The sequence below is a fragment of the Protopterus annectens genome, chromosome 3.part0 (genome assembly GCF_019279795.1).
Source record: "Protopterus annectens isolate FY-2018-M chromosome 3.part0, PAN1.0, whole genome shotgun sequence".
Lineage (NCBI taxonomy): Eukaryota > Metazoa > Chordata > Ceratodontiformes > Protopteridae > Protopterus > Protopterus annectens.
Window position 1 is genome coordinate 218,030,773 of NC_056731.1, and position 22,616 is coordinate 218,053,388.

The 22,616-nt window shown below is 45.2% G+C and overlaps 1 protein-coding gene across 2 annotated transcripts in view; it reads right to left on the reverse strand.

The window, feature by feature from the left end:
• SP4 (Sp4 transcription factor) overlaps positions 1-22,616 on the reverse strand; it is a 628,400-nt gene that overhangs the window by 491,345 nt on the left and 114,439 nt on the right. For both annotated transcript variants that reach the window (XM_044064702.1, XM_044064700.1), the window contains exon 4: positions 21,507-21,732. In XM_044064702.1, coding sequence (XP_043920637.1) covers positions 21,507-21,732 — 226 coding nt within the window. The remainder of the gene's footprint in view (positions 1-21,506; positions 21,733-22,616) is intronic.

Consider the following 22,616-nt stretch of genomic DNA (forward strand, 5'->3'; position numbering starts at 1 on the left):
GCAAAAAAGGTGCAATGAGGACAACTCTGCTCTTTAACTAGTAAGGTTTTCTGTAACTATTCGGGGAGTAAAGGTAATGGGGGATAAGCACAGAGGAGACCAGAGGGCCAACTCTGAACTAGAGCATATCTCGATGACTCTCCCGGGGGGGGGGGGGGGGGGGATCAGGGCGAAGAACCTGCAAAAAGACTGCAGCTCGGCTGGCCCCATCTATAGGGAACTCTCTTAACCAATGACATTCAGACAGCACTTGTGAGGCATCAGAATGGACCCACTTAACTTGTATGCAAGCATTCTGGCTTTCGCCGGTGTATGTGTTGCAATAAGAAAGTGACCAGAAGAGATCGCCCACTGACACACACTCACTGCCTCGCAACACAGAGGGCAAGATCTGGTTCCCCCCGTTTGTTGATGTACCAGACTACAGACATATTATCCATCTGGACTGCAACTGTCCCTGAGGGGAGAGCATCATGAAAAACCTGCAACAAAAGGAGGATGGCTCATCTCCAGGATATTAATATGATAGTTAGCCTCTTGTGGGGACCACATACTTTGGGCTATCCTTCCCAAAAAATGCCCCCATCCCAATTGGACGGTTGCTGTGGTTACTGTGGCTACCAGTAGAGGGTGAACAAATGGATGCCATACGAAATTTCATTTGAACAGCTCCACTAGAGAAGGTGTTCCATGCAAATCTGTGTAATCCTGACTGGAGTTTACAAAGGCTGATGAATAACAGACTACTGTACACACAGAGACCACTATAGAAACTGCATGTGAAATATGGCTAGTGGAGCTGGAGTTATTGATGTTGCTGCCTTGAACCCTAAGGCTTGCAATACTAGTTGTGCTGAAGGACAGGAATGCAAAATCATTTTTCTTACCTGGGATCTGAGAGTTTGTACTTTTGTTGGAGAAGAGATGCTACCTGTCTAGACGAGCACCTATGAACTCCAGATTCTGTGCAGGTGTGAGTTACGACTTGTTGTAGTTGACTGTGATGCCTAGCTGATAACATAACTGGAGTAAGTAGTCCCTTGCTTGTACAAGCAAGATGTGTGGTCAGGGCAGTCAGCAGCCAGTCTACATAGGAAAACACCCAGAATCCTAGCAGTCTTAGATGAGCTGCTGCCATTGCCATGAATTTGATGGGGGCTGTGGTCCTGTCCAAGTAGAATCTAAGTTGTCTGTGTACGTCCAATGAATGCAGAATCCACTCTCCCTTATTCTGTGGATTGGGAAAGAAAGTTGGCAAATGAATGGACTGATTAAGAGCCACACTGGATACCACCTTGGGCATGAATGATGGATTGGTCCCGAGTGACACCCTGTCCGCATGAAAGATGATGAAAGGCTCCACTGCCATAAGGGCCTGTAATTCAGATATCCTTCTAGCTGAAGTGATTGCTAAAAGGAAGGCCGTTTTCCAGGAAATAAATTTTAAGTCTGCAGTTGCAGCTGTCCCGAAAGGAGGTACAGTGAGTTTCTCCAATACAAAGTTAAGGTCCCAGGCAGGGGTTGGAGCTCTCCTGGGTGGTCTCAAGTTTTTGGCCCCTCTGAGATACTGCTTTAAAAGAGGATGAGAGAAGAGGGGGGGGTCTGTGTTGTAATGAGTTGCAATGAGCTGAAATGGCTGAGGCATGGATTTTTATGGAAGAAAAAGACAAGCCCTTATGAAGCATCTCAGTTAAGTATTGCAAAATCTGAGGTAAATTGGGCACTGCTGCGCTCATCCATTGAGACTGATTCCAGGCACAGAATCTTTTCCATTTGTCAGCATAAGATTTTCTAGTACTAGGTCTTCTCGCCTCCAAAATGACATCCATCACAGGTTTGCTAAGGGATGCCAAGGGTGAATTTAAGTGATTAGCCAAGCTGCAAGACTCAATGGTTGGAGATGAGGATGCAGAATTTGGTTCTCCTGCTGAGACAGTAAGGAAGGTGTCTGAGGCAGGTGCCACGAAGAAATGTGTGACACACTGCGCAGGAGTGGGTACCAGTGTTGGCGAGGCCAGTCTGGAGCAATCAAAATCATTTTTGGTTTGTCCTGTTTGACTTTTAGTAGAACTTTGGAGTGGGGGAATGGCATAGACTGATAGGATTTTCCAGCTGAATGACAGAGCATCCACTTTCCAGGCTTTTTTGTGATGAGTTATTGTGCAAAATTTATCCAACTGGTAATTCTGGGATAAAGCAAAAAGATCTACGTCTGGGCTCCCCCATTTGCGTGTCAACATGTTGAAAATCCGTGGTTCCAGTTTCCATTCATGAGGGTCCATGAGATTTCTGCTTAGTTCATCTGCCAGAACATTCTGCTTTCCTGGCAGGAATTGAGCTTGTAGTTGTACTTGGTAGCTCAAGGCCGTGTTCCACAATGCCATGGCTAGTCTGCAGAGGGGGTAGGAATGTATACCCCCCTGCTCGTTTATGTACCACATAAAGTACAGTTTTGTACCTACCATAAATGTAGATGTCCGATAGACATGCAACTGCAGTCATAACATGTGGGTTTGTCCTGCCTCAGGCAGCCCTCGGTCGGCCGGATTCCAAAGTCTGGGTCCGGCGGCTGATGTCGCATTTCTCTCCGACGTCAGAGCGGCTGGAGTACATAAGCATCAGCCGACGCCATTTTCTTCAGTGTTTCTTGCCCCAGATGCCAGGTACCCTCCAAGGAAGGCTGTAATCAAATTGGAAGACAAAAACAGGATTCCAAACAAATAAATGAGCAATAAAACAAATACACCATAACAGATATCCCCAGCTAAGAGTAATAGGGATAGGAGTGGACCCTAGGCATAGAGGGGTATGGAGGGAGGGAAAATCCGACTGCAGTTGCATGTCTATCGGACATCTACATTTATGGTAGGTACAAAACTGTACTATGTCCTTCAAGAATGCAACTGCAGTCATAACATGTGGGTAGTATACCATAGCTTAGCTGGGGGAGGAGGTATGCACTAGGAAAAAGATGGTGTGGCAATCAAACCCTGCAGGACTGCCGAAGCAAAGCCTGCTCTGGATCTGGAATATAGAGGGAGATTGTAGTGTTTGGAGAATGTATGCACGGAGCTCCATGTAGCAGCTTCTAGAATGTCCTTGGTAGGCACCCCTCTTAAAAATGCTGTAGAGGTGGCTGTAGCTCTGGTGGAATGTGGTCTGACATTGGCTGGAACAGTCTTTCCATGAAAGGAATAACAGAATCTGATGCAATGTCCAATCCATTTAGAAATAGTCTGTTTTGAAATTGCTTTTCCTTGGACTGCAGGGGCGTAAGCTACAAAAAGTTGTTCAGACTTCCTACTGGCCTTGGTTTTGTCCAGGTAGTATCGAAGTTGTCTGTGAATGTCCAAGGTATGCAAAAGTCTTTCCCCTTTATTTCCAGGATTGGGGAAGAAAGCAGGCAGATGAATGGCTTGATTTAGAGAAACCCTAGATACCACCTTTGGCATAAAAGTAGGGTTGGTCCTTAATGAAACTCTGTCTCTGTGAAAAATAATAAAGGGTGGTATTGCCATTAGTGCCTGAAGCTCCGAAACCCTTCTTGCTGAGGTAATTGCCAACAGGAAAGCTGTCTTCCATGAGAGAAATTGCAAGTCAACTGAAGCTGCTGGCTCAAAAGGAGGTAGAGTCAGTTTTTCTAAGACAAAATTGAGGTCCCAGGCTGGCACTGGGGCCTTTCTTGGTGGCTTAATGTTCTTGATTCCCCTGAGGAATTGTCTTAGTAAGGGGTGAGAGAAAACAGGAGGATCAGTGTTGTATCGAGCTGAAATAGCAGATGCATGTATCTTTATGGAAGAATATGAGAGGTCGTTCTTTAACATATCTGCCAAATATTCCAAGATAAGTGGGATGTTCAGTAATGATGCATCATGTCCCTTGCTGGTATTCCAATTGCTGAATCTTTTCCACTTTGCTAAGTAAACCTTTCTGGTGGATGGTCTTCGAGCCTCTGTTAGTATCCGCTGAACTTCCTTGGAGAGAGATAAGCTGAAGTTATTTATGGGATCTCCCAGGCTGTTAGCTGCAGTGTCTGAAGGTTTGGATGCAGTGTTTCGAAATTGTGTTGAGTCAAAAGTAGAGGCCACTGAGGGAGGGGCCCACCTCCTGGTGTGACATATGCTCCGTAGTAGTGGGTACCAGTGTTGTCTTGGCCAATCCGGAGCTATTATGATTCCCTTGGGCTTCTCTGCTTTGATCTTTAATAATACTGAGGTCATCAGTGGCAGAGGTGGGAATGCATAGATTGCCAGGGAGTTCCAGTTGAATGAGAGGGCATCTATTTTCCAAGCTTTTGGATGGTATGTCCTTGTGCAAAATTTTGGTAGAAGATGGTTGAGGTGAGAGGCAAATAGGTCCACTTCTGGCCTGCCCCATGTCGAAGTGAGTTGTCTGAAGGCCTTCGGATGCAACCTCCACTCGTGTGGATCTGTGAAATTCCTGCTTAGGCTGTCCGCCAACACATTGTCTTTTCCTGGAACAAACTGGGATTGTAACTGGATGTTTAGGCTCAGTGATTTCTCCCAAAGCTGCATTGTCAGTCTGCAAAGGGGGTAAGAGTGAGTGCCCCCCTGCTTGTTTATGTACCACATCACAGTGGTGTTGTCTGTCCGTATCATTAAATGGCCTTGCTGGAGTTGGTGTTGAAAAGCCTCGATGGCATGCATTACTGCCAGCATTTCCTTTTGGTTTATATGCAGATGTGTTTCCTTTGGAGACCACTGTCCTTGTATACATCTGCCTTCCATGTGCGCCCCCCATCCAAGGTCTGAGGCGTCTGTAGTCATGGTCTGTGTTATCTGTGGTTTTTTGAATGACATACCTGTGTTTTCCTTGCTCACCGAGGCCCACCATAGGAATTCCTTTTGTAGGCATGGAATGAGTGGTATGATTGTCTCCAAGTTGTTGCTGTGTTGAGACCAAATGCTTTTTAGGTACCATTGAAGCTTTCTCATGTGTAGTTTTGCTAATGGAACCAGTAGAATGCAGGATGCCATGTAACCCAGGGCCTGTAGGAATCTCCTTGCAGTCATCTGGGTGAGTTTTGTTAAACCTTTGAAGTAATGAATTAACTTCTCTTGCTTGTCTTCTGTCAGGTAAGCCATCTGAGAGGCTGTGTCTAGTTTGGCTCCTAAGAAGATTATTTGCTGGGATGGCTGCAGTCTTGACTTTTGGAAGTTGACTGTGTATCCCAGAGCTTGAAGTAATCGTATGACATAATCCAGGTTTTTTGTCAACATCAATTTGTCGTCCGCTTGTATGAGGCAGTCGTCCAGGTACGGGTAAATTTGTATACCCTGGAGCCTGCAATGAGCAATTACTGAAGCCAGGCATTTTGTAAATACTCTGGACGCAGTAGATAAGCCAAATGGCAATGCTGAGAATTGATAATGCTCTGGCCCTGCAAGAAATCTGAGGTATCTTCTGCAGCTGTGTCTGATAGGGACATGCAGGTATGCCTCCTTGAGGTCCAGAGTAATCAGCCACGATTCCTTGCCCAGCATGGGAAGGAGCTGCTGTAGAGTCAGCATTTTGAACTTTGGTACTATGAGAAAGGTGTTTAATGCGGACAAGTCCAGTATTGGTCTCCATTGAGTTTCTTTTCTTGGAACAAGGAACAGTCTTGAGTAAAACCCCTGTTCTTGTTCTTGTTGTGGAACTCTTTCTATTACTTTCATTCGAGTCAGCAGAGTGATTTGCTTGATAGCCTCTGCCCTTTGATTTTGTGGTAGGTTTGGCATGCCTTGTTTTCTTGGTAAGGTATGAAAATGAAACCTGTACCCTCGGTCTATAATTCCAAAATCCATTTGTCCTTTGTCAGTCTGTGCCAGTTTTCTGCAAACAGAGATAATTTCCCGCCCAAGGGAGCTTCTAGTTGTTCCCTGGTAGGCGGTAGTAGAGGAAAGTCATTGAGTTTGTGGTTGTTGGGCAGGTGAAACCCCTCGTCACTTCTTTGGTTTCCTGGCTGCCATTGTCGCCCCTGTAAGGGCCTCTGTATTGGCCTCTTCCTCGGCCACGTCTGTTCTTACCCCTTTGAAACTTTTCTGGATTAGGAAAGGACCAGTTTTTTGAAGGCCAATTCCTACTGAATCTGGGGGGTTGAACCTGGAGGAAATCTTCCACAGTCTGAACTGATTTTGCTTTTTCTTCGATGGTCTTTAACACATCCTTAGCATTTGCACCAAAAAGCTTGTTCTTTTCCAAAGGTGCATCCAGAAGTTTTGCTTTTACATGATCTGGTAGAGGTTGATCTTTTAACCAAGCATGTCTACGAATCACTGCCCCTGTCATAGCTGCCCTACATGAAGCTTCCAGTTTATCATATCCACACTGCAGAAAGTGATTGCTTACTTGCTGAGTGTTATGTACAGCTTCCTGCAAAGTCTTCCTGTCTAAAGGATCAGGAGAAGCTAATGTTTTTTGTAAATCTTCTAAGAGATAATCCTGATATTGTAACATATGGAAAAGGCAATGTAAAGCTCTCATAGATAAGGTAGTGGATGTGTAAACCTTTTTGCCCCATCTCTCTAATGACCTTGCTTCCCTGTTGGAGGGCAAAGGATTTTTTGAGGTGGAGGCTGAAACTCCTTTAGGCCCCTGTGAAATAGTTTCCAAATCAGCAGTATGGGCCCTGAATAAATGGGAATGAGTTTCTGGGACCCTGTAATACCTGTCTGGCTTGGCTGGAGCAGGAGGAAGAGAATCAGGGGTAGCACTAGAGTCAGAATACAAATCATCCAGAACATCAAGTACAGGAGGAATAGCTAAGGGCCTGTGCTGAGGCTTCTTAAGGAAAGTCCTAAGGCGTTTCCTAGAATCAGAATATTCCTGACCCTGCCACTTGAAATGTTCCCTCATGGTGTGCAGAACTTCCCCAAAAGAAATATCCTCAGGAGGAGAGGCCGAAGGGATGGAATCTTCTGCATCCGAGTCCTCATAGGTCTGGAAGAGCTCTTCCTGGCTATCAGAGTGGACAGAGCCCTCAGAGTCTTCATCTGAAGGAGTAGGGTCAGAGGGGTCACCCCGGGGCCTTTTATCAGGAGGAGGCTGTGATGCTCTCTCAGGATGGGCCTGTGAACTTCTAATCATGGAAATTAAATCAGCAGCCATGGACATAATTTGTGTCTCTGGAGTTGGCTGAGGTAAGGATTTAGAAGTAATATGTTTTGTTTTGCTGGCTGCCTTAGCCCTAGTGTAGGCCTTAATAGACATGGCCATAGGAGGCCTGGCAGCTCCACGTGCAGGAGTGACCTTGTCTACAGCAATGGTCTCGGGCATTTCCTCGGTTTCGGTATCCGGAGGAAAGTCTATAACTGGCGTTAGAGTAATGTCTGGAATCGGAGTCGTCGGTAATGCGGTGTCTTCGGTTCGGAGCGGTGGAAAGACCGTCTCGGAGGGAACCGGAGCACTCACGCTAGGTTTTGGCGTGGAGTCGGTGGTAGACGCGGGCCGAGGATGTCGGTCCCGGTCTTTTCGCTTTTTGGGAGTTTGCGATGTCGGAAGATCCGACGGCATGGTGTAGGCAAATTTATCGCCGAAAAAATCTTCAGCGAACTCCGCCCGGCGCCTGAGAGTGCGCTTGTTGAAGCGAGCACAGGCTACACAGGCCGAGACGTCGTGGTCTGGGCCCAGGCAAGGGAGGCAGTAAGAGTGGAAATCCTTATGAGGTATTTGTTTACCACAAAAAAGACAATTGTTAACTTTTTCAGTAATTTCTGACATCGGCTGAGGCAAGAAAAGGTCCCCAACGGGGTACTTAGCTTTTTTGATGACTTCGGTATCGTAGAATACAGGAGCTGACCGACCGGCACTTGCGAACTGCTTCTGCTTCGGGCACCGCACAGCAAGAAAGACTGAAGAAAATGGCGTCGGCTGATGCTTATGTACTCCAGCCGCTCTGACGTCGGAGAGAAATGCGACATCAGCCGACGTCGGACCCAGACTTTGGAATCCGGCCGACCGAGGGCTGCCTGAGGCAGGACAACCCACATGTTATGACTGCAGTTGCATTCTTGAAGGACATCTGTGGTGTTGTCCATCAGTAATCGTCCTGGATGAAGGTAGTCCTTGAAGGCTGTCAGTGCATTCTGTACAGCTGGCATTTATTTCTGATTGATATGAAGGCGGATTTGATTTAGGCTCCATTTGCCCTGAATGCATTTCCCTGCCAGATGAGCCCCCCATGCATAGTCTGATATGTCTGTAGGTATGGTTTGGGTGGCAGGGGGTGGTGTGAATGGCAGTCCCTTGTTTTGGTGGCAGGCCTCTGACCACCACAGGAACTGTAGGCGCAGGCAAGGTATGATAGGAATCATTGTTTCCAGGCTATGACAATGTTGACTCCATAAACTTTTTAAGTACCACTGAAGTTTCCTCATATGCAGTCTTGCATATGGAATTAGAAGAATGCATGAGACCATGAACCCCAAGGCTTGCAGTATTTACCTTGCAGATAGGGTTTTTGTGGCCGCCTGTTTGAAGTAAGTCACCAAATGAATTTGCAATTCTAGCGTAAGGAAAGCCATCTGGGCAGTTGTTTTCAAGCTTGCACCCAGGAATGTCATTTTTTGAGAGGGTGCCAGTTGAGATTTCTTTTCGTTTATGGTGTATCCTAGACAGGTTAGAAATATTTTTACAAACACCAGATGTTTTAGAAGAATGGCCTGGTTTTCTGCCTGAATTAGACAATCGTCCAGGTATGGATATATCTGAATATTTCTTTGCCTGCAAAATGCAATTACTGGAGCCAGGCACTTTGTGAATACCCTGGGCGCAGCAGGCAAGCCAAAGGACAGTGCAGAGAGCTGATAATGCATGCAGCCTGTTTTGAAGCGTAGGAATCTTCTGCAAGATTCCCTGATTGGGATATGCAAGTAAGTCTCTTAAGTCGAGAGTTGCCAACCCGGCATTCTTGCCTAGCATAGGAAGTAACTGGTAAAGAGTCAGCATCTTGAATTTTGAAATGTCCAGAAAGGTGTTTAGAGTAGACAGGTCCAGAATTGGACGCCATGATTTGTCTTTTCTGGGTACCAGGAAATTCTGGAATAGAAACCTTGTCCCTTTTCCTCTTCTGGTACTAGCTGAATAGCCCCCATGTTTAGGAGGGAAAGTACTTGTTTCTGAGCCTCTGCCCACTGATCTGGGGGCAGGTCTGGCCACCCGTTTGGAGTTGGCAGCATGTGGAAATGGAATCTGTATCCCTGGGACACTATATTTAAAACACATTTGTCCTGGGTTATAAGTTGCCAGTTTCTTGAATGAAGAGCCAGTTTTCCCCCCAAAGGGGCGGCTAAGAGATAAGTGCTTGGTAATTTCAAAAGGGAAGTCATTGAGACTGCTTACCATAGGGTGGTGCCTTGTTGTTTTGGAAGTGGAAGCACCCCATTGCTTACTTCTGAAAGTCCCTTGGGACTGAAACCTGGTGGTTTTGGAATGTCTGGGTTTGGCCGAAGTGGCTCTGGAAGGAGTTGGAAAGGACCAGTTCTTAGTAGGCCAATGCCTACTAAACTTAGGAGGTTGCACTTGTAAGAAATCTTTCACAGTTTGCATAGAGTTAGTTTTATCTTCCATATTTTTTAGAACTTCCTCAGCCTTATTGCCAAATAAGCGGTCCTGCTGTAAAGGAGCATCCAAAAGTTTTGCTATAATATGATCAGGCAGAGATTGCTCCTTAAGCTAAGCATGCCTTCTAAGCACAGACCCAGTAACAAGAGCCCTACAAGAGGCATCTAAGGAATCAAAACCACATTGCAAAGTATGTTTGCCAACTTGTTCAGCTGAATGCAATAAATCCTGCAAATCTTTATTCTCCAAACAGTCAGAAATCATTCTGTTTAAGCAGTCCCAGGACATGCTTTTGATATTTTAGCATATGGAATTGACAGTTTAAAGCCCTGATTGCTAAGGTTGCAGAAGTATAAACCTTTTTACCCCATCTAACCAGCATCCTGGAGTCTCTATCAGAAGGGGTAGGATTTTTAGCAGTAGAAGCCTTAATGCCCTTGGGCCCCTGAGAAATGGTTTCGGGGTCCGCAACAGGATTTTTGAAAAGGAATTTGTGGGACTCAGGAACCCTGTAATACCTGTCTGGTTTGCTAGGGGCTGGAGGCAAGTAATCAGGGTCCATACAGGATTCCGAAAACACATCAACAATACAGGAGGTATAGCCAAAGGCCTATGCTGAGGAAGAAGAAGAAGGAAATCCCTAAGCCTCTTTTTGGATTCAGAGAAATCCTGACTTTCCCAGTGGAAATGCTCCCTTAAGGTATGTAAAATTTCCCCAAAAGAGAAATCTTCAGGCGGAGAAGCAGAGGGAATGGAATCCTCTGCATCAGAGTCCTCATAAGTAGGTATGGACAAATCCAGATCATTAGAAGAGTCAGAAGAAACAGAGTCCTGTTCAGAAGATTCATAGTCAAATTCAATCCTAGGCCTCTTGGGGGGGGGGGGGGGGGTTTGACCACCCCTGATTAGAGTAATTAAATCTTCAGCCATTTTGATAATTTGTTTTTTAGGCATTGGGGCCTGAACGTCAGTTTTTCAGACATAGATCGAGATTTAGGCCTTAGCACTGAAGTTGGAGTTGGTTTAATATGCAAATCTGTAGGCCTGAAGCCGGTGCCTGCTCAGCGTCTCCGGACCCATCTAAGGTAGAGACATCCGCGGGTTCCATATGTGAAGCATCACGCGGCCTACCGGACTCCGAATGGGCCACAGTAGAGGCCTGTGAATCAGAAGTAGCGGGTATCAGGGGCTGCGAAAGCGCCCGAGTACTGGCGAACTGGCTTAGGAAAAGCGTCGTCAGCAGTTTTGGACCTCAATGGCCTGTCTCTGTCTTTTTCTTTGCATTTTTTGGTATTCTGGTAGTCAGATGGCTAACCGACGTCATAATCTGGATAATTAAACCGAGAACCAAAATATTTTGAAGCAAAAATGTACCAACGACAAATAGTGCGCTGATTAAATAAAGCACAAAAGCGACAGCAAGGTACGTCGTGGTCAGGGCCTAGGCAAGGAGTACAGTACAAATAAAAATCCTTATGAGGCATTTGCTTCCCACAAGTAATACAATTATTAACTTTTATTGACATCCATAAGGAGCAAGAAAAAGTTTCCCCAACGAGGTACTTAGCTTTAAGTTGAAGACTTCGGTTCTGAAACTCGAAACTCGAAAACGAAAATTTCAGGAGTCGGCCGACTTGCACTTGCGAACTGCTTCTGCTTCGGCCACCGTGCGGCAAGAACGACTGACGTAATGGCGTCGGCTGCATGTTTTATACCGCCGACGACCTGACGTCATGGAAGAATGGACAGCAACCGACGCAGGACCCACGACTTTGTTAATCAGGCTGATTGAGGGCAACCTGCCAGCAGATTACCCAAATGTAATGACTGCAACAGTGAAACACGATGAACATCCCTGTAATATCTATCAGGTTTTCTGGGAGCAGGAGGTAAGGAGTCAGGGGCCAGGCTAGATTCTGAAAAGACATCATCGACAATGTCCAGTACAGGAGGGATAGCTAAAGACCTGTGCTGGGGCAGGAGTAAGAAATCCCTAAGCCTCTTTTTAGAATCAGAGAAATCCTGACTTTCCCAACGAAAATGCTCCCTAAGAGTATGCAAAGTTTCACCAAAAGAGAAATCCTCTGAGGGAGAAGCAGAGGGAATAGAGTCCTCAGCATCAGAAACCTCATAGGTAGATAAAGGTAAATCCTGGTCATCAGAGGAAAAGTACAGTTGTGCACACTTACCATAAATGTAGATGTTCGAGTGCATTCACTCTGTTGCAGTCATTACATTTGGGTTATCCTGCTGGCCGGTTGCCCTCAGTCGGCCTGAATTCCAAAGTCTTGGGTCCTGCATCGGTTGCTGTCGCCTCTTCCCTGATGTCAGGTCGTCAGGGGTATAAAAGATGCAGCTGACGCCATTTTATTCAGTTTTTCTTGCCCCAGATGTCAGGTGCCCCCAAAAGGGTAGGCTAAAATTATGTAAATAAAACATACATGCATCAAAATAAACTTTACCTTCATCTATAACCAAATACACCATCAAGATTGTATAGATTAGAGAAGTAAAGATATGTTCCAGCACAAATAAGGGGGATGGCGGGTGGGTAACCTGGACTGCAACAGTGAATACACTCGAACATCTACATTTATGGTAAGTGTACACAACTGTACTATGTTCTTCGTGTTTCACTGTTGCAGTCATTACATTTGGGTTGAGTCCCAAAGCTAAGGTTGGGGGAGGGGGGGGGCTGGAGCTAAACAGCATTAGGAGTGGCTATGAGGCCCTGCACAACTGCAGTGGCAATGCCTGCCCTGGATTTAGAGTAAAGAGGCAGATTGTAATGTTTTGTAAAGGTATGCACTGAACTCCAAGTAGCAGCCTCCAAAATGTCTTTGGTTGGTACTCCCCTGAGAAAGACTGCAGAAGTGACTACAGCTCTGGCTGGATGTGGCCTAATGCCCTTATGCACTGGTTTGCCATGCTGCGAGTATCAGAAACGAATGCTGTGACCTATCCACTTTGAAATAGTCTGCATGGAGATGGCCTTTTCTTGTGATGTTGTGGCACATGCCACTAGTAACTGCTCTTTCCGAAAACTTTAGTTTTGTCCAAGTAGAATCTAAGTTGTCTGTGTACTTAGAAAGAATGCAGAATTTTCTCCCCCTTGTTCTGTGGATCTGGATAAAAAGTTGGCAAATGAATTGTTTGGTTAAGGGCTACACTGGATACCACCTTAGGCATAAATGTAGGGTTTGTTCTCAGAGAGACCCTGTCTGGATAGAAAATGATAAAGGGTTCCACAGCCATGAGAGCCTGTAGCTCTGAAACTCGTCTTGCAGAAGTCATTGCTAGGAGCAGAGCTGTTTTGCAAGATAAGAAGTTTATGTCCGCAGTAGCAGCTGGCTCAAAAGAGGTAAGGTGAGTTTTTCCAAGACATAATTGAGGTCCCATGCAGGTATTGGCATTCTCCTTGGAGGCCTTAAATTTTTGGCTCCTCTGAGGTACTGCCTTAAAAAATGATGAGAAGAGAGTGGTGGCTCTGTACTGTAATGAGCCGAAATGGCAGAGGCATGGATTTTAATTGATGAAAAAGATAGGCCTTTGTCCAGCATCTCAGTTAAGTATTGCAAAATCTGAGGAATATTTGGGACAGCTGCATCAGTTCCTTGAGCTTGGTTCCAAGCGCAAAATCTCTTCCATTTCCCAGCATAGGATTTTCTAGTACTAGGCCTTCTGGCTTCCAAAATGACATCCATCACAGCTTTACTGAGAGGTGTGGTTTGTATGGCTACATTATCCGCCATGCTGCCAGGTTTAGCGTCCTGAGTTGGCTGTGCAGAATCTGACTGTTTTGCTGGGACAGTAGATGAGGTATTTGAGGTAAGGTCCAGGCTGGGCATTGGGGCAAGTTCCTTAAGATTGGATACCAGTACTGGTGTGGCCAGTCTGTTGCAATCAGAATCATTTTTGGTTTCTCCTGCCTGACCTTTAGGAGTACCTTGGGGAGGAGAGGCAGTGGAGGAAAGGCATATACTGATAGGTTTGTCCAGTTGAAAGATAAGGCATCCACTTTCCAAGCTTGTCTGCGATAAGTCCTTGTTCAGAATCTTTTTAGGGGATTGTTTTGAGGGGAGGCAAATAAATCTATGTCCGGGCGTCCCCATTTCTTTGTTATCATGCTGAAGACTTGTGGATCCAGGTGCCACTCGTGGGGATCCATGAGGTTTCTGCTTAGTTCGTCTGCCAGAGTATTTTCCTTTCCTGGCAGGAAGTGTGCCTGCAGATGAACTTAGTAAGCCAATGCTATGTACCACAAAGCCATGGCTAGTCTGCACAGGGGATAAGAATGAGTGCCCCCCTGCTTGTTTATGTACCACATGACTGTGATGTTGTCTATCTTTATCAGTAGTTGTCCCGGATGAAGTAGGTCCTTGAAGGCTGTCACGGCATTCTGAACAGCTAGCATCTCTTTTTGATTGATATGTAGATGCTTTTGGTTTGTGGACTAGGTGCCCTGAATGCCTCTTCCTGCCATGTGTACCCCCCAGGCATAATCTGATGCATCCGTCGTTAGGCTTTGCCTGGCTGTGGGTAGTGCGAATGGCGGTCCCTTGTTTTGGTGACGAGCCTTTGCCCACCATCGACATTCCTGTTGCAGGCAGGGAATTAGAGTAATCATTGTTTCCAGACTGTGGCAATGTTGTGTCCAGACACTTTTTAGGTACCACTGAATTTTCCTCATATGCAGTCTTGCGTATGGGATTAGTAATTTGCAGGATGCCATGAAGCCCAAAGCCTGCAGAATTTTTCTTGCAGATAACTGGGCCTTTGTTGCCATTTCCTTGAAATAGGTAGTCAGTTGCCTTTGTTTGTCTGGAGTGAGACAAGCCATCTAGGCAGTTGTATTTAAGTTTGCACCCAGGAATATTATCTCTTGAGAGGGTACTAGTTTTGATTTCTTTTTGTTGACTGTGTACTCTAGGCATGTTAAACGTCTTATCACAAACGTCAGATGCTGTAGTAGAATGTCCTTGTTCTCTGCTTGTATGAGGCAGTTGTCCAAGTAAGGATATATTTGTATTCCTCTTTGTCTGCAGTAAGCAATTACTAGTGCCAGGCACTTTGTGAATACCCTGGGCGCAGTAGATAAGCCAAAGGGCAGTGCAGAGAATTGGTAATGCTTTGAGCCAACCTTGAATCTGAGGTATCCTCTGCATGACTGTCTGATTGGGACATGCAGGTATGCCTCTCCTAGGTCTAAAGTCATGGGCCAAGCCTTGCTGCCCAGCATGGGTAGAAGCTGCTGTAAGGTCGACATCTTGAATTTTGGAATATCCAGGAAAGTGTTTAGAATAGATATGTCCAGTATTGGTCTCCATGCTTTGTCCTTTCTGGTACCAATAACAGTCTTGAGTAAAATCCTTGTCCCTGCTCTTGCTGTGGCACCTGTTGAATAGCCCTCATGTCCATGAGAGCTGCGACTTGTTTTTGAGCCTCTGCCCATTGATGTTTTGGCAGGTCTGGCCAACCGTTTGCCCCTGGCAGGGTATGGAAATGAAACTTGTAACCTTGTGACACCATGTCTAGAACCCATTTGTCCTGGGTTAAAATGTGCCAAGTTTGAGAAAAAAGTGCTAGTTTTCCCCCCAAGGGTGCTGCCAGAAGATAAGTGCTTGGTGTAAGCACGGGAAAGTCATTGGGACTGTTTCCTGTATGGTTGTGATTTGTCTTCTCCACCTTTGGAAGTAGAAGCACTCCACTGCTTAGACCTGTAGGAACCTTGTGGCTGTGATCTGCCTCTAGGGCGTCTGGATCTGCCCCTTTGAGGTTTGTCTGAGACTGGGAAGGACCAATTCTTTGTAGGCCAGTGTCTGCTAAATCTAGGTGGCTGTACCTGTAAGAAATCCTTGACCATTTGCATAGATTTAGCTTTGTCCTCCATTTTCTTTAACACCTCTTCTGCCTTCACACCAAACAAGGTATCACGTTGTAAAGGAGCATCTAATAATTTTGCTTTAACATGGTCAGGCAGATTTTGTTCCTTTAACCAAGCATGCCTCCTAATGACAGAACGCTTAACAGCGGCCCTGCAGGAGGCCTCCAGAGAATCAAACCCACATTGCAAAGTATGCTTTCCAACTTGTTCAGCTGCATGCAATAAATCCTGCATTTCTTTGTTTTCTGCACATTCAGAATTTGCCATCATTTTCTGTTTAAGCAGTGTCATGAGATATTGTTGATATTTGAGCATATGAAACTGGCAATTTAAGGCCCTTACAGCCAAAGTAGCAGATGTGTAAATCTTTTTTCCCCATCTATCCAGTGCCCTAGAATCCCTGTCAGAGGGGGTAGGGGTTTTTTTTACAGAAGAAACCTTGACTCCTTTGGGACCCTGAGAAATAGTTTCTGGGTCTGCAGTAGGGTTTTTGAAAAGGAATTTATGAGAGTCAGGGACACTGTAGTATCTGTCCGGCTTAACAGGAGCTGGAGGTAAAGAGTCAGGGGTCAGACTAGACTCCGAGAACACATCATCTACAATGTCTAGCACAGGTGGAATAGCTAGAGGTCTGTGTTAAGGTAGTAAAAGGAAGTCTCTGAGCCTTTTCTTAGATTCTGAAAAATCTTGGCTCTCCCAGTGGAAGTGCTCCCTTCATGGTATACAAGGTTTCCCCAAAAGAGTAGTCCTCAGGAGGAGAAGCTGAAAGAATTGATTCTTCAGCATCAGAATCCTCACAGGGGGGAAGAGAATATTCCTGATCAGAAGAGGAATCAGTAGAAATGGAAACCTGATCTGAAGATTCATAGTCTGTCTCTTGCCTAGGCCTCTTATCAGGAGGGGGATAGGAACCCCTGATCAAGGTAATTAAGTCTTTGGCCATTTTAAGCATCTGTTTTTTGGGCATGGAGGCCTGTCCTTGTGGCTGGAGTACTTGTTTCTTTGCCTTTAAAGGTGTTTTAGCCTTTGTCTTTGAAGTTGGTTTAATATATAATTGTTTAGGTCTGAATACACCCTCAGAAGCCGATGCCTGCTCAGCGGCTCCGGACCCATCTGAGGGAATAATTTCCGAGGCTCCAATACCTTGAGTTTCCAGCGGCCTGGCCGACTCCACGTGGGAGTCGGTAGCGGCCTGCGACTCTAAAGTAGCGGGTGTCAGGGACTGCGAAAGCACCTCACTGAGGACCGGCAATCCGGTGACTTGCTTAGGAGAAGCTTCGACGTCGGTTTTGGACCTCGGTTGCCCGTCTTTTTCTTTTTGTTTTTTGTGAACTCCGGTAGTCGGATGGCTATCCGACGACATTGTATAATTAAATCTTCTCCCAAAACAGCTTAATGCAAAATCGTACCGACGCTTAATAGTGCATTGGTTAAATTTAGCACAAAACCGACAACTAGCAACATCGTGGTCAGGGCCTAGGCAAGGAATACAGTAAGAATGAAAGTCCTTATGAGGTATTTGCTTCCCACAAGAAATACAACTATTAACTTTTTCCGACATAGGTCTGGAGTAAGAAAAAAGTTTCCCCAACGGGGTTCTTAGCTTTTAATGAAGACTTCGGATTGGAAACTCTAACACGAAAATCTCAGGAGTCGGCCGACCGGCACTTGCGAACTGCTTCTGCTTTGGGCACCGCGCGGCAAGAAAGACTGGATAAAATGGCGTCGGCTGCATCTTTTATACCCCTGACGACCTGACATCAGGGAAAAGGCGACAGCAACCAATGCAGGACCCAAGACTTTGGAATTCAGGCCGACTGAGGGCAACCAACCAGCAGGATAACCCAAATGTAATGACTGCAACAGTGAAACACGAAGAACATCAGAAATTTCAGAATCCTGGTCAGAAGTATCATAAGCAAACTCAGTCCTAGTAAAGTAATAAGGTCTTCAGCCATTCTTATCATTTGTTTTTTAGGCCTAGAAGCCTGACCATGCAGTCTGGGCGTCGGTTTTCTAGGCATGGTTCAAGGTTTAGGCCTTGAAGAAGAAGATGGCGTCTGTTTGATATGCAAGCCAGTAGGCCTGAATGCACCCTCAAAAGCCGATGCCTGCACAGCTGCTCCGGACCCATCCAAGGTAGAGACATCTGCAGGTTCCATAGTTGAAGCATCTCGCAGCATACTGGACTCCGAATGGGTCTCAGTAGAGGCCTGCGAATCTGAAGTAGCGGGTATCAGGGGCTGCGAAAGCACCTGAGTACTGGCGAACTGGCGACTGGCTTAGGAGAAGCATTGTCGGCAGCTTTGGACCTAGGTGGCCTGTTTCTGTCTTTATATTTGCGTTTTTTTGGAATGTCAGTAGTAGGATGGCTTAGCTAAGATGTATCTGGATAATTAAACCCAGCACCAAAATATTTAGAAGCAAAAATATACCAACGACGGATAGTTCACTGATTGAATAAGACACAAAACTGACAGCGAGTCAGGGCCTAGGCAAGGAATACAGTACGAATGAAAATCTTTATGAGGTATTTCCACAAGAAATGCAATTATTTACTTTTACTGACATTGGTTTAGAGCAAGAAAAAGTTTTCCCAACGGGGTACTTGGCTTTAGTTGAAGACTTTGGTTCTGAAACTCGAAAACGAAAATTTCAGGAGGCGGCCGACCAGCACTTGCGAACTGCTTCTGCTTCGGGCACCGCACGGCAAGAAAGACTGATGTACTGGCGTCGGCTGCATGTTTTATACCCCTGACTACCTGACGTCACGGAAGAAGAGACAGCAACCGACACAGGACCCAAGACTTTGTTAATCAGGCCGACTGAGGGCTACTGCAAGCAGATAACCCAAATGGGATGACTGCAACAGTTAAACACTAAGAACATCCTGTCAGAAGTGTTCATCTGAGAGGACATCCCTGAAACCTAGATGTCCCTACATTCACTGCTGCAGTATTCTTAACTATATAGGATTCTCTGCAGCGTAAGCCAGATGTCTGGCTAGTCTTCCAAAGACTTCTGAATTTAAAAGGCATTCTGAACATAACCATACACACCTGCATAATGTAGGGCATAAAGGTGATGTTCAGACTTAAAAACAGAATGGATTGCCCCAGGAAGAATACCAGTCCAAGGAGCCCAAGGGGTAATGTGTACATCCAGGAAGGTAAAAAACTAGGTGGATGGAAAGAGGGAGTGAATGCAGCAGCAGTGAAGGCAAGGACATCTACTGTTATGGTAAGATTTTACACAACTGTACTTCCTGTGGGACACCTCTGCAACGAGGGTGAAATCTTCCATTAGAGGTCCCCCCTCTGCCCACCTCCTCTCCAGTCTTGGAAACAACCTTGGAACTTGCAAAACCATATCTTTCGACCTCCTCACCGATTCTGTGAAAGGATCACTAAAGGAGTAGAAAAACAGATCCCCAACAGCAGACAAGAACTTTCCATTCTGGTCACTTCTGGAGCATTTCCTTCACCTTTGGGCCAAAGATGATCCATCAAAAAAAGGACTGATAAACTAAGACTTGAAGAATTCTGCAAAATCACACAGGCGCATCCAGGGATGTCTCCTTATAGTTAAAGCTGGAACCCACCGCCCGTGAGGTACCCTCTATAGAGTGGGATATCAGCCTCATGGATGCATTAGAAATGGACTGAAGGGTGACCAGTTATGAAGAAATCTTGTTCTGGTCCTCCACAGACATGGACCGGGAAAGAGATTTGAGAGTTGTTTTGTCAAATCTCTTTGTAACCTTGTAAAGTGTGCCAAATAATCGATGACTGCAGGGCAAAGGTTGTTAAGGAGTAAACACGCTTTCCAAATCTGCCCAAACCCTAGACTTCTTGTTAGGGGATGGACAGAGGAGCTCTGCGAGTTCTTTCTTAGTGGCTGCTGCCACAACTATGGTATCTACAGGGCTCTCCTTGCTCCAGTGTGCTCTGTCCTTTGGAGGGGCTAAAATTCTATCAGGGTGCTTGGGGATAGACTCCATGGCATGCAGCTTCTTCCATGCACCGCATGAGACAAGGTCTATCAGCTCATTAGCTGGGGGAGGGGTGGTCACCCAAGGTAGCTGGTCCACACCTGTAGGTTTTTGGGGACACAGACTCCTCCCGAGAAGGGGGGGGGGGCAGAAGACCATCCACCTTTTTGCTTTACAAGTTACAAACTTTCTCCAAGGAGACATACTCAGGGAGAGATGTAGGGGACACTTCCCATTCATCAAAGTCAGTGCCCTCAGTGAGAGATTCCTGAGGAGAATCTGTTTCCTTTTGCACGTTCTCTTCCTAGAGAACTTATCAGTGGGATGGTCTAGTGTGGTATCAGACGTGATAGGGGACTCCTGAGGGATTAACTGGAGGCTTGATCAGGTTGGCTGTCCCAGTGGGATAGAAGTGAGAGGCTCAGAACTCTCACCTGATGGTGAAAAAAAAAAGATATGATCCAAAGGGGGCAAGAATGTCCTCTCTCTAGGCAGGGAGAAGGCCCTCTCCACTATCTCAAAGGGGGAAGAATGACTCATCTTCGGGATCCAATGAGGACACTCAAGGATCTCTGATCCAAGGGCTCTGAAACCGCAGGACTTATCAGAGAAGGAGATATTAAATTGAGATCAGTGGAGGGCAGGCTCACAGGTCTAACAGGAGATAGAAATGGGATTACCCCATCTGGATCTGAGCTCTGAGAACTTCCTCATCTTCTTATCCACCCCTGCTTCAGACAAGTTCATGAAGGAAGACGGTGGCCTGGAGTGTTTCCTCAGAATTTCCTGGAGAAAGGGTGAAGGGAGTTGAGGAGAGACTGGCTCCTGCAATTATTGGGGTGACCAGATCCTTAGGCTTCGAGGAGGTAGGATTCAAGGGAGTTGAATCAGACTTTTTTGAAATTTTTGAACGAGGCTCAGTGATTGGAGCCGAAGTTGGTGAATGGTCTAGAGACATCTTCCTGGGTTCCTTATCCTTTGGAGACTATTCAGGCTTCCCTTTTTAAGACTTCTAGAGGGAGGCTAAGCCCCAGCAGCTACACAAGAGGAAGTAGAAGGAAGAAAGCTCTTCAACACCAATTTATTCCTTCGGACACGAAGAGCTCTAGGGTTAAAAACCTGCACAGATAGTGCACTCTGTGTCTAAATGGGCCACACCCAAGCAGTAAACTTACTCCCTGTGGACATTAGAATTGGGAATCTTACGCCCACAGGAAGTGCATTTTTAAAACCAGTTGGCTTATTTGACATGACTCAAACATATAAAGAGAGAAAAAAGGAGAAAAGATGCTATATATCTAAATATCTTTTTTTTTTTTTTTTTGTTAAGGACAGTAGAAAAATTACCAACAGTGGTACAAAGGAATACCCTTTAAAGGGTAGGAAAAAAAGGAAGATAGAAAAGAAAGACAAGAGTACCAACAATGGTATTCAGAAGAGTACCTAAGCAACTAATGGGGAAGAAAAAAGGACAACCTGACGGACATAACCCGAGAAGTAGAGGGTAAGGGAAGACCGGTGAAAAGAACAGTAAAAAAATAATCTAATGGAAACTTACAACCCTTAAAGGCTGAAAAAAACTACACGCTCGAGAAAAGGGGGATCACATCTCACCGATATGGTGGCAAATGGGACCTGGGGTATGGCAGCTTACTGGGGAACTGTGGACAAAAGGAGGAGCTTGAGAATTTGATCCAAGAATCTAGAGAAAGCAGCCAAGCCAGATCCAAGGTCGTATCACAGACCCATCAGTTGAGGAATGAATGAAAATAAATAAGATCTAAGATCTGATGGTATTTAGCCAAAATTTAAAATTAGACTAATAAATGGAAGAAGGTAGGGATAACACACAAATATGAGGAGTACAATAAATGCAGAAAAGAAGCACCATCTTACAGAACCAAAAAAAAAATGACTGAGAATGATTAACTGTAGTAGAATACCTACTCAAACCCAAACAATAGACTGGGAATTCACACTGACAGCATATGTTTGACTTCATGCAGTGGAAACAGTCAAGCATTAGCATAACCAATTATTAGCAGACCAACAGTAATAAAGACTTGCCTTGCTTCTCCTTCTCGACAATTAGGACATGAACAAGCAACTCTTCTTAATCTCTTCCCAGGCTGCACTTCCTGATCTGATGCCTGCTGTGCCTGCTGCAACTGTGTTATCTGGTCTGGGCTAACAGCACTAATGGTTGCATTTGCAATGTTTCCTACTGCTACAGTTACTGGAGTCACTGTAGATGGCTGCACTTTCAGTCCTCCATCTTGACCAGGCTGCTGACCTAGAATACAAATTTTGCGAAAAATCAGTTTCATGTCACTAGAGGACAGAGTAATATCTTCTCAAACATAGTGTTAGCCCTAAAGAGGATGTATTTACTCTTTCATCATTAAAAAAACTAGAAAATATTACAGAAGGTCATGGCTGAAATCAATCTATTCAGTCCTTATATGTACCAAATATATGTACCAAATTTGTTTAAAAAAAGGTAATCAGAACAAACCTGCATAATACTAATAATGGAAAAATAATACAAACACAAATGTGTGCGTGTGTTTATATACGCAGTCGGGCACACGTGCGTTAAATATTTGTGTGTAATATATAGACATTAAACTTGACTTGTAATTTGTAAATGCTGAACCACTAATAATAGCACCATAAAGACAGACTTACAAACTGTTGACATATTGAAAAAACAGGAAAAGACTGTATGAAATTGTAGAACAGCAGGGATAAGTGAATTTACTCTTTCTCCACTGCAGTGTCATTTCAGGATTAGTATACATAATTAGCATGGAGTTTGGGGAGGCTTCCTCCCCTCCCCACCCAAAGTCAGTTTGTCATGTTTTCCAGTGTTTGGTGCTGGGTAGTTCTATCTTTAGGGTGTCCCCCCTCACAAAGGAAGTTTAAAGGAGAAGAGCAAATTTTGAGATTCCCTCTTCTCCTGTGTTTCTGGTCTTTTTTTTTCAGGCCTGTCATCACTTCCAGTGCCGACATTTCAATAGGGAACCATAGACGACTCTTATTACCATATTTATCAAAAACACTCATCAGCAGTCCGTGAATGCATGCTGACATTGTTCTGCATTATACAAAAATGCACCTGTGAAATAAGTCTGAAATACGCAGACACACCAAAATCAAAGCATTGAACAGCTGAAG